Genomic DNA, 16,596 nt, shown 5'->3' with positions numbered 1-16,596 from the left:
CCCCTGTTGACAGTGAAGACGAAAAAATCATTGCCAGTGGCTCTGCAATTTCCTCTCTTGCTTCCCACATAATCCTAGGATATATCCCGTCAGGCCCGGGGGACTTGTCTACCCTCATATTATTCAAAATGTCCAACACATCTTCCTTCCTAACAAGTATCTCCTCTAGCTTACCAGTCCATTTCACATTCTCCTCTTCAACAATACGGTCCCTCTTGTTTGTAAATACTGAAGAAAAGTACTCATTCAAGACCTCACTTATCTCTTCCGACTCAATACACAGTCTCCCACTACTGTCCTTGATTGGACCTACCCTCGTTCTCGTCATTCTCATGTTTCTCACATACGCATAAAATGCCTTGGGGTTATCCTTGATCCTATCCGCCAAAGATTTTTCATGCCCTCTCTTAGCTCTCCTAGTTATGGTGAGACCTTTATGACCTTTCAAGTAGTCATCCAAGTAGCTTTTTAAAAGTTGAGGTTTTCTCCCTCAAGTATGCCCCAGGTGGTACGTTCTAGATAACCCCTACAATCGGGGTGAAAAAAAATTTCTTCAAATCCCCTTGAAATTGAAATTATCAGCTTGAGATAATGTCCCCTTCTTATTATTAACCCTTCAAATAAGAGGAACAGCCGCTCCCTCTCCACCATGTCCGTGTCCCTCATAATCTTATACACCTCTATTGGGTCCCCTCTCAGTCTGCTCTAAAGGTAGGATTGACATTTCACTGGGTTGAGTACCTGTTAAGTATACTATTGGGGAAAAGGGGGAAACATTTAAAATCTTTCTGAACTGTCTTAGGCTTGCATGTAACTTTGTTTTTTCTTCCCTTTCATACAACAAATTTGTGTACTTCTGTTAAAAAACATTGACAGTCTTGAATAAGTATGTTTAGTCATGAGCTAATATTGTTAAAAACTTCAAAATTAACCATATGATCTATCAAGTTAGGTCTCACTCTGAGATCTGATTTGACCTGTATTAATATTAGCTGGGATTATATCAATTGTCTTTTGACCTACATCTGTGAGGTCCCTCTGACTCTCACAATTGCACTTCCTCACACTAAGTTCGCTCTGAGAACTTGATTTTTTTCTCACAGTTTCTCTGTTGCCATTGCACCTGCTTGGAGAGTGAGTGCCACATTCACTGGTTGGTAGTGTAACTGGTTGTGTCTCTTCGATTTCCTCAGACTTGTGTTTTCTCCCTTCTCCCCCCTCCCCTGAAATCTGAGCTGGTGGAAGAAGCTCAAAGGTGTTCTTCTTTCCATGTTCAACTGATTGGGTGATTTCTGTCATGATGTTAATGGTCCTCCGCAGTCTTTGTTGTCCCTGTGTGTCAGGTCCATTTATCCTGTGTCTACTCTCCAGGTTGGGATGGACTGCAACTCAGAACAAATTGTTCAACAAGGTCGTGAAAGCATTGTATTCAGATCGGTTGGCAAGACTGGCGAATGAGGGGGTGAGTAGCACATGGTTTCTTAGCTTGGTCAGAGTTTGGCCTGTCCTGCCCTGACTGCCACCATCTGTCACCTCCTATTACCACCACCATAGATGGAAGCTGTTCATTGGATGATGAGGTGAGGGGTGAGGTTGATTGAACCCTGGAGAATGGTGCAACTGGGCTCACTGTCAGCAGACTCACAATAGAATCTGACCATTGAGAAAACTGTCTGATGTTGCAATCAGTGCCCCTTAATGTGGGGTTGCCCAGAGGACTTGAGGTGTTAAAGGTAGCTCTGTTAATTTCCTGCTATTAGTTGAATAGAGGGGGAATGATCTAATTATGAAACCTCAGTATGGAAAAGACTTGGATATAGATGAAAAATAATCGCACCAAGATGTGAATGGTGTCCAGGTCTCTAACCATAGTCATATGGTAGAACAGAGTATGAAGAAAGAAACAATGGGAGCTTGTCAGAAAGGTGCTGTGATAATCAAGGGGGATTTTAACTTGGGCGTGGAGTGGAAAAACCAGAAGGGAGCAAGAGGACCGCACAGATTATTTTCAGGATCACTTCTGCGAACAGCACATTGTGTCTCTATACAGAAATCAGTAATTTCTAAACCTGAAATTCAGTGAGACCTTGTCCTGAAGGCATCCTAAGGTAACTGTGAACAAAATATGATTGAGTTTTACATTCAATTTGAGGAAGAGAGTAGTTGGTGCAAGACTAGTATTTTAAGCTCAAGGGCAATTATGAAGGCAAATCCAGTTTAAGGGTAAGGTTACTTGAGAGATGGCCAAGCATTTAGGGATATTCATAATATGCAAAATGGATACTTTGCAGCAAGGAAGAAAAGTTCCAAGGGACAGATCCACCATTTGTAGTTAACTAAAATATTTAAATAAAGTATCAAACTTAAAGGGAAATCAAGTAAATATGCAAAGATGTGTCACATCTCTGAAGATGGGAAGAAATGTTAACTGAGCAAAGAATGTCAAAAAGATGAAAAAGGAAGAAAAAAATTAGAATATGAGAGAAAACCAGCTAGAAACATTTACTATTTGACTTTATATTTCTAGCTTGTTTTCTCTCATATTCTAATTTTGGCCTTGTTTCTCATCTCTTTGCCATTTTTTTGAGCTTATATTTCTTTTCCAGTTTTCTGATTTGTAAATAGCCTGGTAAGACCGAAAAGCCAAGATCTTTTCCAAAGGCCTCAAATTTGGTGTGTCTCCAAGTTTGTTGCGGTCTGCTTTCAAAATACATTAAATTTTTAGATCTTCTCTGCTTTTGGGCACGTGAAGAGAGGACATCCAATCTGTAGTTTGGAAAGAAAGAGTTAACAAACTGAGCTTTGGTCCTCACGAAAATGAGTCTGAAGTTGAACAGGTCTTTTGCATTGGTTTTCTCTGCAGAGGATGCAAGTTACATTCTGGAAATAACTGTCACGAATCCAAAGTATGGTGCTGGAAAAGCACAGCCAGTGCAGCAGCATCTGAGGAACAGGAGAGTTTTGAGCATAAGCTCTACATCAAGAATGAGAGGGTGGCCTAAGGGAGCTGAGAGATAAATGGGAGGGGGGCTGGGGCTGGGGAGAAGGTAGCTGGGATTGCGATATGTCGATGAAGGTAGGACTGAAGGTGATAGGTCGGAGAGCAGGGTGGAACGGACAGGTGGGAACGAAGATGGACAGTTCAAGAGGGCAGTGTCCAGTTGGAAGGTTGCATCTGATATAAGGTGGGGGGAGGGGAAGTGAAGAAACTTGTGTAATCTACACTGATTCCATGTGGTTGGAGAGTCCCAAGGCAGAAGATGAAGCGTTCTTCCTCCAGGTGTCAGGTGGCTAGAGTTTGGTGGTGGTGAAGGCCCAGGATTTGCATGTCCTTAGTGGAGTGGGCGGGGAGAGTTTAAGTGTTCTGCCACAAGGCAGTGGGGTTGTTTAGTGCATGTGTCCCAGAGCTGTTTTTTTTTTAGATTAGATTAGATTACTTACAGTGTGGAAACAGGCCCTTCGGCCCAACAAGTCCACACCGACCCGCCGAAGCGTAACCCACCCATACCCCTACATTTACCCCTTTACCTAACACTACGGGCAATTTAGCATGGCCAATTCACCTGACTTGCACATCTTTGGACTGTGGGAGGAAACCGGAGCACCCGGAGGAAACCCACGCAGACACTGGGAGAACGTGCAAACTCCACACAGTCAGTCGCCTGAGGCGGGAATTGAACCTGGGTCTCTGGCGTTACGAGGCAGCAGTGCTAACCACTGTGCCACCGTGCCGCCCACTGTTCTCTGAAATGTTCCGCAAGTTGGTGTACTGTCTCCCAAATGTAGAGGAGACCACATCAAGAGCAACGGACATAGCAGTTGATGTGTTTGGAAGTACAGGGAAATCTCTGTCGGATGTGGAAGGATCCTTTGGGGCTTTGGACGGAGGTGAGGGGGGGAGGTGTGGGTACAGGTTTTTCACTACTTGTGGCAGGTGAAACTGCCAGGAAGGGAGGGTGGGTTGGTCGGGGGCATGGAACTAACAAGGGAGTCGTGGAGGGAATGGTTTCTCTAAAACGCAGATCGGGGTAGGAGGAGAAATATATCCCTGGTGGTGGGATCTGTTTGTAGGTGGTGAAAATGGTGGAGGGTGACGTGATGCATCCAGAGGTTGGTTGAGTGGAAGGTGAGGACTGGGTAGTGGGGGTGGTTTGTCTCCTTGTTGTGATTGAAGGAGTGGGGTTCGAAGGCAGAGGTGCGGGAAGTGGAGGAGATGCACTGGAGGGCATCATCGACTACATGAGAGGGGAAATTGTGGTCTTTGAAGAAGGAGGCCGTTTGGGACGTTCTACGGTGAAATTGGTCATCCTGGGACCACCTCTTTCCCCTTCCTGGACCTCTCCATCTCTATTTCCAGCGACCAACTCAACACTGACATCGACTTTAAACTCGCTGACTCCCACAGCTACCTGGACTACCCCACCTCCTGTAAAAACGCTATCCTTCATTCCCAATTTCTCCGCCTCCATGGCATCTGCTCTGAGGCTGAATAGGGTGGAATCTTTTTCTCTGGCATATCGGAGGCTGAGGTGTGACCTTAGAGGTTTTTAAAATTATGAGGGGCATGGGTCGGGTGAATAGACAAGGTCTTTTCTCTAGAGTAAGGGAGTCAAAAACTAGAGGGTAGAGGGTATAGGTTTTAGGTGGGAGGACAAGGGTATTGAGGGGCAACTTTTTCTTGCAGAGTTTGGTGAGTGAATGGAATGAACTGCCGGAGGAAGTGGTGGAAGCTGGTGCAGTTACAGTGTTTTAAAAAGCACCTGGATAGATATATGAATAGGAAGGGTTTAGAGGGATATGAGCCAAACACTGGCAAATGGGACTAGGTGTGTCTAGGATATCTGGTCGGCAAAGATGAGTTAGACCGAAGAGTCTGCTTCCATGTTGTATGTCTCTATGACTCTATTTAGCATGGCCAGTCCACCTAATCTGGACTTTGGGAAGAAAACCAGATCACCTGGAGGAAACCCGTGTGGAATGTGTAAACTCCATACAGGCAGTTGACCAAGGGTGTAATCGATCCCAGGTCCCTTGCGCTGTAAAGCAGCAGTGCTCATCACTGACCCACCATGCTCCTGACTTTCCAAGACTTCTGTTCCATGACTTCTCTAAATCTAGGTGCACAGAGAACCTCATGCTTGAATTGCTGAAGGTTAGTGTTCAGGTCCAGCAAAGTAATCGGTAAGACTAATAAAATCATCATTTATTGCGAGATTTTGCAAAGGCGAAAATAGGGAGTTTATGCTTCAGTCATACAGGGCATTCACAAGATGACATCTGAAGTACTGTGCACAGTGTAAAGAAGGACACAAATGCATTGGAAGCAGTTCAGAGAAAGTTTACTTGACCAACATCTAGAATAGACGGATTGTATTTTGGGGAGAGGTTGGTCACACTAGGCTTGTATCTGCTGGAGTTTAGAAGAATACAAGACAGCTTGATGGAAACATAAAAGATCCTGAGAGATCTTAACTGGATGAATGTGGAGAGGATGTTTCTGCTGTCGGAGAATCTCAAACCAGAGATGATTGTTTAAAAATAAGGGGTCGCCCATTTAAACAGATGTTGAGCATCTGTTTGCCATAGAGATAATGAGTCTATGGAGTCCTCTTCCTGAAATGTTGGCAGAAGTAAGAGTCCTTGAATATTTTGAAGGCATAGGTGGATAAATTCTTGATTAGCAACGGAGTGAAGAGTTTTGATTAGATTAGATTCCCTGCAGTGTGGAAACAGGCCCTTCGGCCCACCAAGTCCACACTGACCCTCCGAAGAGCAACCCACCCAGACCCATTCCCCTACATGTAACCCTGCACCTAACACTATGGGCAATTTAGAATGGCCAATTCATCTGACCTGCACATCTTTGTACTGTGGGAGGAAACCGGAGCACGGGGAGAATGTGCAAGCTCCACACAGACCGTTGCCCGAAGTGGGAATTGAACCTGGGTCCCTGGCACTGTGAGGCAGGGGATAGTCACCGTTCCGGGGATAGGCAAGAATGTGGAGTAAGCAGGTCAGTCATGACCTTGTTGAATGATTGCGCAGGCTTCAGGGGCTGAGTGGTCTGTACCTGTTCCTTGTTGACATGTTTGTATGTCTTTTTAGTAGGCACACAGATGGAATGCTAAATTCCATTCCTGATGCGGGAGCTTGCCAAAAGGGACGTGGGAAGCAGGGCATCTTGTTTTTGTTCTTGTTTAGTTTTAGAACTAAAAATCAACAAGAGCAATGTCTCATCCTGGCCCCAATTGGGAGGGAAGGATAATGCAGAATGCAGGGATTTGTCGTGCTTGGAGAAATTGTGCTGTGTTGAATCTCAAAGTGAAACTAAGGTTATTGTCCTCAGGCCAGTAATGAACCAGTGCTGCGGAGGATCGCAGTGGATAAATGTGCCCGACGTGTTCGACAGGCCCTTGCCTGTGTCAGCTGGGACACCAAGTTGACACAATGGCTGCACACAACGCTGGTGGAAACCCTGAGCCTGCCCATGCTGGCAGCATACTTAGATGTGCTTCAGACCTTGAAATGCAAGGTAGGTATGACAGATTCTGCACAATCATGGAGAACTCAACTGCGTGTACTTGGTGAAAGATAGACTAGCATTTTTCCTAAGACCACCTTAGTTTTCAAGCTAAGTACTGTAATTACTTGTAGTATAATGCAGCAGCATATTAGCATGTGGCAAGCTCCAGTGTACAGCAAAATACTGATGACCTAGTAATCTTGCATTATTGATGTTTGTCGAGAAATGAATATGGGGTGTCCCTGCTATTGTTGCACTAATGTGAGAAATCATTGTGTCTGATATGATGAGCATGGTCTCTGTAGTGCACTTTTTCTGTAAGATAGAATGTGCAGCAGTACAGCATTCCCTCAGTACTGACAGGGGAAAGTATCCATCAAGATTTTGCATCAAGTTTGTGGAGTCGGGTATGAACATAGAATCTTGCAATGGCAAAATGAGAGATCTTCCCACTGAGCTATGGCTGACACTGAAAGCCCAGCTGGAAAACAGTTGAAGGTAATGAGGTTTGAACCCTTGATTGAGCCTGACAGTGGGAGTATTATCCCATCAGCGAGGCAGTGCTGTGCTGCCAGAGAAAGCACTGCTCAATACCGATAGAGCTCTCTTTGATTTTACACTTTCAATGTCCTTTGCTACCTGAACTACTGCTTTCAAGCTGAAACCCAATTTAATGTGTCTTTCTGACAGAATTTCAGACCTCCTTTTGTTGGTGTATGTGGCATCCAATTAATACAGACTTAGTTGAGCTTTTCAGCTAATTTCATTATTTATAGCAGAAATGAATGGTCACGAATTGTTTACCATCTGACCATTTTAAGATCAGTATTCTGGCTCAAACAAAGGTATAATCATAGAATCCCTACAGTGTGGAGACAGGCCCTTCAGCCCAATGAGTCCACACCGACTCCCCGAAGAGCAACCCACTGAAACCCATTCCCCTAGCCTATTACTCTACATTTCCCCTGACTAATGTACCTAACTCTCTCATCTGTGAACACTATAGGCAATTGTAGCATGGCCAATTCACCTAACCTACACACCTTTAGATTGTGGGAGAAAACTGGAGCACCCGGAGGAAACCCACAGACAAAGTGTGCAATCTCCACACAGACAGTCGTCCGAGGTTAGAATTGAACCTGGGTCCTTGGTGCTGTGAGGCAGCAGTGCTCACCACTGAGTCACCATGCTGCTCCTTTTTTTTTGAAAGTCAATTTAATCTTAAATTTGATTACATTTAATTAACTCAATTATTATGCTAATGTAGAGAGCATCAAGACTAAAAGCATCAGATTCGGGGTGACATGGTGGCTCAGTGGTTAGCACTGCTGCCTCAGAGTGCCAGGGACCCGGGTTCGATTCCCGCCTTGGGCGACTGTTTGTGTTGAGTGTCCAAATTCTCCCCATGTCTACATGGGTTTCCTCCGAGTGCTCCCATTTCTTCCCACAATACAAGGATTTGCAGGTCAGGTAAATTGGCCATGCTAAATTGCCGATAGTGTTAGGTGCATTAGTCAGTGGTAAATATAGGGTCGGGGAATGGGTCTGGTTGGGTTACTGTTCAGAGGGTCGGTGTGGACTTGTCGGGCCGAAGAGAATACTGGAGAGAATATAATTAATTCCTTATGAAATCCAGATATCATTTCACAGAAAAGAAAACAGACTCGATAACAATTCACCAGAAAATGCTTGGAACAAGCAACTGCTGTCTCAGGACATATAAATGTTAGGGACTTTAGATTCATTCAGGGTTGCAAGAGAAATGGAGGAAAATGTCTGTAACATTTCATTACAACCCTTTTCAAAAATTCGATGCATCACAACATGCATTCCATTTCCTTTCTACATTGCCCAACAATACTCTCATTATATCCTTCAAGCATTTGGCTATATGAGCCAATCAAGCAAACACCCTCGTTGTTTCTTGCTATATTTTGCATCTTTCAAATAAAGTAACTTACTAAATACAACAATTCAGGTGCCAAAAGTAAGTATATGTTTCAAAGCCATAAGTAAATCATTATTCTTGGATTCATCAAATCCAATTTCAGTTCTTGTATATTTATAATAATGTGGATTTTCACCAAAACTTTGAAGTTCCATATGCGGCTATCAGACAAAAAGGACCACAGAGTTCAAACTCACTTGCTGTACTTATCATCATATTTGCAGACGTAGCCAAGGTGAGCAGCAAAAGGTACTTGCTAAATGTTGAGAAATTTGAAACTGTGGGAAGAGACTTGAGATCCAGATGCCTTGATCTTTCAAGTGACATGATCGGTTAAAAAATTAATCAGCAAAGTTGCTAGAATGTTGACCTTCATGTTAAGAGGATGAGAATCCATATAAAGTAATGTGTCCTGCGCTCCAGTGTTTGACCATGCTTGGAGTACTGTGAGCCATCGTGGCATCACACCTTGGGGATTGTGTGCGTGGGCTTGAATGGAGTGCATCGTTGATTTAGCTGAACCTCAGTGGGTTAAAATAAAAGGAGCAATGACACCAAGTTTGATATGCTTCCTTTCAGGTACCAACGTTAATTGATAAAATGATCATTTCCTCCACCACTAAGTCAGGAGCTGCTGGGGCGGAAGCCCTGTCCCTACTGTTGAAGCGACCGTGGGATCCTGCAGTAGGAGTGCTTTCCCATAATAAACCGGTGAGTTACATATCGGCTGTGGAAAATCCTTCACTACATGGAAGGCCTGAGGCTGGTATTTCCTCTACTGCTGTAATTGCATCGTAATATGAAACTTAGGAACAGGAGTAGACCATTTGATCCACGCGTCTGTTCTGTTACTTAATTAAATCAGGGCTGATTTCAGCTCCACTTTGTTCCTTAACTGTCCACATAACCCTCGATTTCCTTGTTGATAAAAAATCTATCAAACTCAAGCTTTTATGATTTAAGTGATCCTTACTCCACTGCTTTCCAGGAAGAGAACTCAACAGGGTAATGACCTACTGAGTGAAAGAAAATCTGAGAGGGAGAGGTCTTCCTCTTAAGCTGAGTCGTCCAGTTCAAGTAACCCCCATGAGAGGAACCATCTTCTGGGTATCCATCCTGTCAAATCCCTTCAGGATTGTCCATGTTTTCCCTAACCCTCCTATCTGTCTGAGATTCATTAGCTGCTGGCCATTCTTAGCACCATTCTTTAGAAAATAACTCCTTTATCTCAGAAATTAAGTTGAGTGAACCTGCTGTGAACTGTGGATTGTTAAATATTAGCATGCAAACGTACCTATAGCCCCTTTAAACCCAAACACACATGTTTATTCACAAATAAGAGAGGTGGTTCTACTGCAATATCATGGGTAGAAAATCATAGCTTCCCTTCAGTGTGGTAGCAGGGCACTTGGCCCATCGAGTCAGCACCAATCTTCCAAAGGGCAGCCTACTCAATCCCAACCTATCGTGGTAACTCTGCATATTCCATGGCCAATCCACCTAACCTGTATATCCTTGGACTGTGGGAGGAAACCGGAGCGCCTGGAGGAAACCCATGCAGGCACAGGGGGAATGTGCAAACTCCACACAGACAGTCGCCCAAGTGTGGAATCGAACTCCGTGTTAACCACTGAGCTACTTTGCTGACCCAAGACATTCGGTCTCATCTGGGATAGGCAGAGAGCACTAAATTCTATGGATAGACTCCAAGCTGCAAGGGTGGAATGAGGTGACTTTCTCGTGGTTGTTTTGGTTTATGGCATAGTTATGGACGTTGTTGACTGCAGAACGATATAAGATCCTCGATTTGGTAGCTGGTCAGTTTGACCTTGGTCTTTACTTAAGTTTGAAATTGTTCCTTTAAAACCCTGTGCTTTTTTTTCCCCATTAGGGTGAGAAAGAGGGAGACTTGTCTCTGTAGCCTTTCTGGAGGTTTGAGTTCAACTGTCTCTTGCTCAGGCCTGTGACAAACTGCAAGTTAACAATTCAAAAAGTTGTTGTTAGGGAGGTTTTCGACCCAAGAATGTCTAATTTAACTTCAAAAATTCCAAGGCCTTGTCAAATGTGCGCACTGAATGGAAGTGGAGCTACCAAAGTCAATAGCTGTTTCATGATAACCACAGTTGTTCCTGGCTGTACTACATGTACACTGGTTTCGTGTGGGTGGGTTCAGCTCTGATAACTGCTGTTGGAAAACTTTTCTAATACTGTTGCTTTGACCTGCAGAGTAAGATCCCAGGTTCTCCGTTGCTGCTCGTCACTCCTAGTGGACCCATGAACAACATGACATCTGCATCACGCAGGAACCGTTTTTGGTTATCTCAGCTGTCCTGTTTGGGAAAGGTTTGTTACACTCAGACCTCATTATAAGCACAGCGTGAGGAAATTTCTTGTCTTTATTCATGAGGTAGCCTCTCTGCGGCCTTGTTCCCTCTACCTCCCAGTGAAGCCTGCTCAAGATTTCAGTTGAGAAATTATTAGTCCTAGTGTCATAGTCAGCAACAAGGACCTAATTATTGTTATCCCATTTTCCAATACTTGGTCCTTAGCCTTCTATGCTTTGGCATTTGCGGGTGTTCCAACTAAATATTTCTTAAATGTTATATGAGCGTTTCTATCTACCGCCCTTGGGGACATGAAGACAAGAGTACACCATTCAGCCACTTGAGCCAGTTCCACCATTCAGTAAGATTACGGCTGATGGTCTAACTCCAAGTACCTACCTTTGACCAATATCCCTTAATAGCTTTACTTAACAAAAATAAATCTAACTCAGATTTAAAATGAGCAACTAACCCTGCATCCACTGCCATTTGTGGACAAGAAACTGCTTCCTAACATCACTTCTCAATATTCTGGTCTGAATTCTCAGATTGTGCATTATTGTTCTACAATTCCCAAACAGTCGATATTCTTATCTTTACCTACGCTGACTTCTCCTGTTCATATCTTGAAGGATTTGATCACATCACCCCTTAATCTTGTAAATTCTGGCGAAATTTACAAGATTTTGGATAATCACTCCTCACGACCTACTGTTTGTTTCTGGACATCAGGGGTTGAGTTCTGGATTCACACCACCTTTTGGGTGAAAACTTATTTCCTTGCATCCCTTCCAAACCTCATTCCCCTTACCTTAAATTCTTGCCCTTCACCAAGGGGAAAGGTTTATTCCTGCCTACCCCGTCCATGCCCATAAAGTTTTGTAAATCTCAATTATGTCCGTCCTCGGGTTCCTCTCCTCCAAGAAAAACAGCTCAAGTCTGTTCAGTCTCTTTTCATGGCCTACGCTGTCTAGCCAATATCTTGATAAATAGCCTTTGCAACCTTTCCAGTGCTGTCACTTGTGTGATGTGGATTATGCACAATTTTCTAGCTGTGGTCAAACACAACATTTATACAATTCGAACATCATCTACCCTGCTCTTGCCTAGATTAGTAAAGGCAGGTACTTCATATGCCTTCTTATCCACTTTGTCTGCCTGTCCTGCTACCTTAAGGGCCTGACGGGCATGCATATCAAGGTCTATCTGATCCTCAGTGATTCCCAAGGTTCTGCCGTTCATCATGTATTCCCTTGCCTTGTTTGTCCTGCCCTAGGGCATCACCTCATGCTTATCTTGATTGAGTTCCATTTCACAGAATCACAGAGTCGTATAGCACGGAAACAGACCCTCGGTCCAACCAGTCCATGCCAAACATAATCCCAAACTCAACTTGTTCCACCTGTCTGCTGCTGGTCCATATCACTCCAAACCTTTGCTTTTCATGTACTTATCTTTGCCACTGATCAGCCCATCTGACCAGTCCATCGATACCCTCTTGTAATCTAAGGCAACCCTCAATATTTATCACGCACCAATTTTCGTATTATCAGCAGCAAACTTGTATGATCAACCCTCTTACATTCAAGTCTAAATCATTTAAATATACCTCAAACAGCACCAAATCTGATAGCTGCGTAACCCCACTGTACACAGGCTTCCAATCGCATAAAATCTCTTGATCATCTCCCTCTATTTCCTGCCACTCAGCCAATTCTGTCTTCAATTTGCCAAATCTTCTTGAATTTTATGGGCTTTTACTTTTACTCTCAGTCTCCCATATGGGACCTTATCAAAAGCCAGGTGAATTGGCCATGCTAAATTGCCTGTAGTGTTAGGTGAAGGGGTAAATGTAGGAGAATGGGTCTGGGTGGGTTACACTTCGGTGGGTCGGTGTGGACTTGTTGGGCCGAAGGGCCTGTTTCCACACTGTAGGGAATCTAATCTAATCTAATCTAAAAGCCCTTGGTGAAATCCAAGTCGACTGCATCAAAAGCATTGCCCTCATCTACATACCTAGACACCTCTTCAAAAAATTCAATCAAGCTGCTCAGGCATGAGCTACTTTTAACCAAACCATGTTGACTTGCTGATTAATCCTGGCATCTTCAACTACAGTTTAATTCTGTCGCTCAGATTTGCTTTCAGCAGTTTCCCCACCACAGAGGTGAGAATGACTGGCATATAGTTTCTTGGTTTTCTTGTTCCCTTCTTGACTAATGGTACTACAGAGGCTGTCTTCCAGTCCTCTGGCACCTCTCATTTGGTCAGCAAGGAATTGAAAATTATTGCCAGTGTTCCTGTTATTTTGTGGAAGTAGAGTCAGATACGTTAGGGACATTTAAGCCACTCTTGGATAGGCACACAAGTGATAGTAAAATGATGTTAGTATGATCTTAGAGTAAGATAAAAGGTTGGCGCAACATCGAGGACCGATGGGCCTGTATTGTGCTGTACCGTTCTATGTTCTGTTCTCTAATGTAGTTGTTCCGTTTTGGAGTTTAAGTACCACCATATGTTCTTATTTCTTGAGACTTATAAAATGTCATCCTTCCTCACTGCTATAATCGATTCCCTGATCAATATTGTGACACCTCTTCTCCTTTTACCTCCTTCCCTGTCTCACCTGAAACCCCTGTAGCCTGGAATATTGAGCTGCCAATCCTGCCCCCTCTCAATCCTGTCGTAGTTAAAGCAATTGCATTGCATCCCCATGTTTTAATTTGAGCTCTCAACTCATTTGCCTTGTTTATCAGACCTCTTGCATTAAAATAAGTACCATTCAACCTTGTCAAACTTTCTTGTGCACTAAACTTGCCTGTAATGTTTATGCCTTGAGTCCCTTGCTTCTCTTCTGAATTTGGCCATCAGCTTCCCCTACTGAACATTTTGTCTTGATCCTGCTTCCCTGGCAAGTTAACTTAAATCCTCTACAACAAGACCAGCAAACCTTGTCAGGATGCTGCTCCCATTTCAGGTCAGGTAGATGTCCACCTGCCCCCAAAAACACCTCCAGTGTCCCAGAAATCTAAAGCCACCTTCTTGCACCATCTCCAACCATGCATTCATGTGGAAAAGCTCCTGTTTTTTCACTCGTTAATGTGTGATGCTTGAGATAAACCAAAGGTTATGACCATTCATTGGATAAATTCAACATGTCAACCACTTAACAACGCCACAGAACTTTTCTTTTAGTCAAAATGGGTGGGAGTGGGGGAGGTGTTGTAGGATCACCTATGAGTGAGAGTTGACAAGGAAATGGGAGAGTGCATGCAGACTGCGGGGGAGGTTGTTGATGAGAGATGGAGGAATGAGGAAATGTGGTTGGGGGAGGTAGTGATGCAGTAACCGAAGTAACGCTAGGCTCAACGTAGAATGTGAGGGCAGTTGTCTTTTATTCTCAGGGATTCAAATGCCGGTCAAAGATGTTCAATTTTGGAGCTGTTGTAATTTTTCACTTTGTTTTTATGTTGATCACTATGCTTGTTCTCTTGAGAGGTTTGAAGCGTTCTTTTTGTCCTCCAGGTTATACCTGTCACCATGCACGTTGTAAATGGGGGCTCAGGAGTGAGTGTGGTGCAATGTCTGGAGCACATGATTGGAGTGGTCCGAGCCAAGATCCTGGAGGTAGGTAATTTGACACCAAGAATGTCAAAGCAGAGTTTTGCTACAAAAGGCCTTTGGTCCTTTGGAAGCTGAGTTTGCCCCCTTGTGTTTCCTCCTTCCACATTCTAACCGTGGGGTTTTGAATGCAACAATCAAGAGTCGTGCAGTATGTACGGCATGGAAACAGACCCTTTGGTCCAACCTGTCCATGCTGACCACATATCCTGAATTAATGTAGTCTCATTTGTTAGTATTTGGCCCATATACACCAGAACCTTCCTATTCATATACCCATCCAGATGCCTTTTGAATGTTAAAATTGTATCAGTTTCTCTGGCAGCTCATTCCATACACGCACCACCCTCTGTGTGAAAACGTTACCCCCCGGGACTATTTTTAAAATCTTTTCCTTTGGAGGTGCTGGTGTTAGACTGGGGTGTCCTTCATGATTTTATAAACCTCTATAAGGTCACTTCTCGGCCTCCGACGCTCCAGGGAAAATAATCCCAGCTCATTCAGCCTCTCCCGATACCTCAAACCCTCCAACCCTGGCAACTTTTCAGCCTATACTCTGGAGTCCTGCGGGTTCTGCTACCAAAGGTGCACATCCAGAAACCGTTGAGCTCTGTTGAGGGTTTCTGCTTGTTGCTGTTGTTTCAGTCAGTGAACTTCAGACCATGAACGCACTTTGGATATGAAAAAACCTTTCCTTATCTCCCCTCTAATCCCTAACGATCACTTGAAGTCTATACCCTATTGTCACTGATGATTCCAATAAGGAAAATAGACCCTTACTGACCACTGTACAAGGGCCTGCCTCAATGTTGCTCGCCTCAATCAAATCTCCTCAGGCTCCTCTTGTGCACAGAGAGCAACCCCAACCAATCCAATCTTTCTCCAGGACTAGACTTTGCTATCCCTGGCGACAGCTTAGTCAGTGTCCTCTGCATCCTCTTTGCTGCAATTCCGTTCTTTCTGTAATGAGGTGACCAGAATTGCTCACAATCTTCAAATTGTGCAATAACTAGCAATTTATGCAGTTCCATCATGATCATCGTGCTCTTTTAGTTTGGTTATAAAGAGACATTGAGGTTGTTTTCCTTCGAGCAGAGGAGACTGAGGGAGGACATGGTTGAGACGTATAAAACTGTGAGGGGTGTAAATAAAGTGGACAGGAAGAAACCTCTTCCTTTGAAGGGATCCGTGACCATGACCATAGCTTTAAGGTGAGGGGAAAGAGGTTTAGAGGGGATGCGAGGTTAAAAAAAATTCACTGACTATAAATCTGGAGCTCAGTACCTGCAAGGGTGGCAGAAGCAAAAATCCTGATTATGTTGGTAAAGTATTCAGATGTACTCATGTGCATTTGTGTCTCTTTTTTTCTCTCTCTCTCTCTCTCTCTCTCTCCTAGTTGCAGACTCACTTTGCAAGCAGACCAATTGTACTGATCGGTTGGAATGTTGGAGCCATCGTTGCTTGCCATGTAAGGAACCTGAGTTTGGCCTGTTCTGATAAGTTGAAGTGGGGAGGTTGAACCATATCCAGGGCTAGTGCCCTCCCTTGAACCCTGACCACTGAACAACAGCATCTCTCATTTATATAGCATAGCTCACGAAGAGAAAGATATCTTTAATTCAAAGAGTACTCAATGTTGAGTGAGAAGTGAAGGGGTTTTTGATGAGGGAGAAGAATCTCAGTCATTGAAACAAGTGAGAAGAAGTTTGTCAGATCATCAGTGGTTGAACTGGCAGAAATTATGAGTCAGGGATTGGGAATGGGCACGAATTGGAAAAAGGTAGTCATCTGGAGACAGGAATTGGAAATTGGCAGTAATTAAGGGATTGGGGATAGGTAGTTTTCTGGAGCCTGGGACTGGGACAGGCAGAAATCCACAATCAGGGATTAGGAATGGGCAGTAATCCGAATAATTTGAGTTCAGGAATTGGGAATTAGTAGTAATTCAGAGTCAAGGATTGGAAAAATGCTGTATTCCAGAATCCTGGCAATAAATGCAGAATCTGAGGCAGCAGGACATGCCTTAAGCTGGTCAGTATGTCTAAAGTAGGTACACAGGAGCCTGGGTTAAGGCTGGGCATTGATGGTACTTCTCACATCCAGAAAATGGTGGAGTTGACCCCAGTTTAGTTTATACATCCTGATTCAAATGGGAGCAATCACCTGTCCAGCAGTGAGAA

At 43.9% G+C, this 16,596-nt stretch overlaps 1 protein-coding gene across 3 annotated transcripts in view; it reads left to right on the top strand.

The window, feature by feature from the left end:
* kansl3 (KAT8 regulatory NSL complex subunit 3) overlaps positions 1–16,596 on the top strand; it is an 80,755-nt gene that overhangs the window by 10,844 nt on the left and 53,315 nt on the right. For all 3 annotated transcript variants that reach the window (XM_087984174.1, XM_087984173.1, XM_087984175.1), the window contains exons 3-8: positions 1,372–1,462; positions 6,347–6,532; positions 9,051–9,182; positions 10,698–10,814; positions 14,321–14,422; positions 15,813–15,884. In XM_087984174.1, coding sequence (XP_087840300.1) covers positions 1,372–1,462; positions 6,347–6,532; positions 9,051–9,182; positions 10,698–10,814; positions 14,321–14,422; positions 15,813–15,884 — 700 coding nt within the window. The remainder of the gene's footprint in view (positions 1–1,371; positions 1,463–6,346; positions 6,533–9,050; positions 9,183–10,697; positions 10,815–14,320; positions 14,423–15,812; positions 15,885–16,596) is intronic.

This window comes from Chiloscyllium plagiosum, unplaced genomic scaffold (assembly GCF_037043375.1).
Source record: "Chiloscyllium plagiosum isolate Xiang-an unplaced genomic scaffold, Cpla_swu_hap1 HiC_scaffold_48, whole genome shotgun sequence".
Classification (NCBI taxonomy): Eukaryota; Metazoa; Chordata; class Chondrichthyes; order Orectolobiformes; family Hemiscylliidae; genus Chiloscyllium; species Chiloscyllium plagiosum.
Note: the sequence above shows the minus strand (reverse complement) of the source record. Positions and strands in the feature narration are given on the sequence as shown.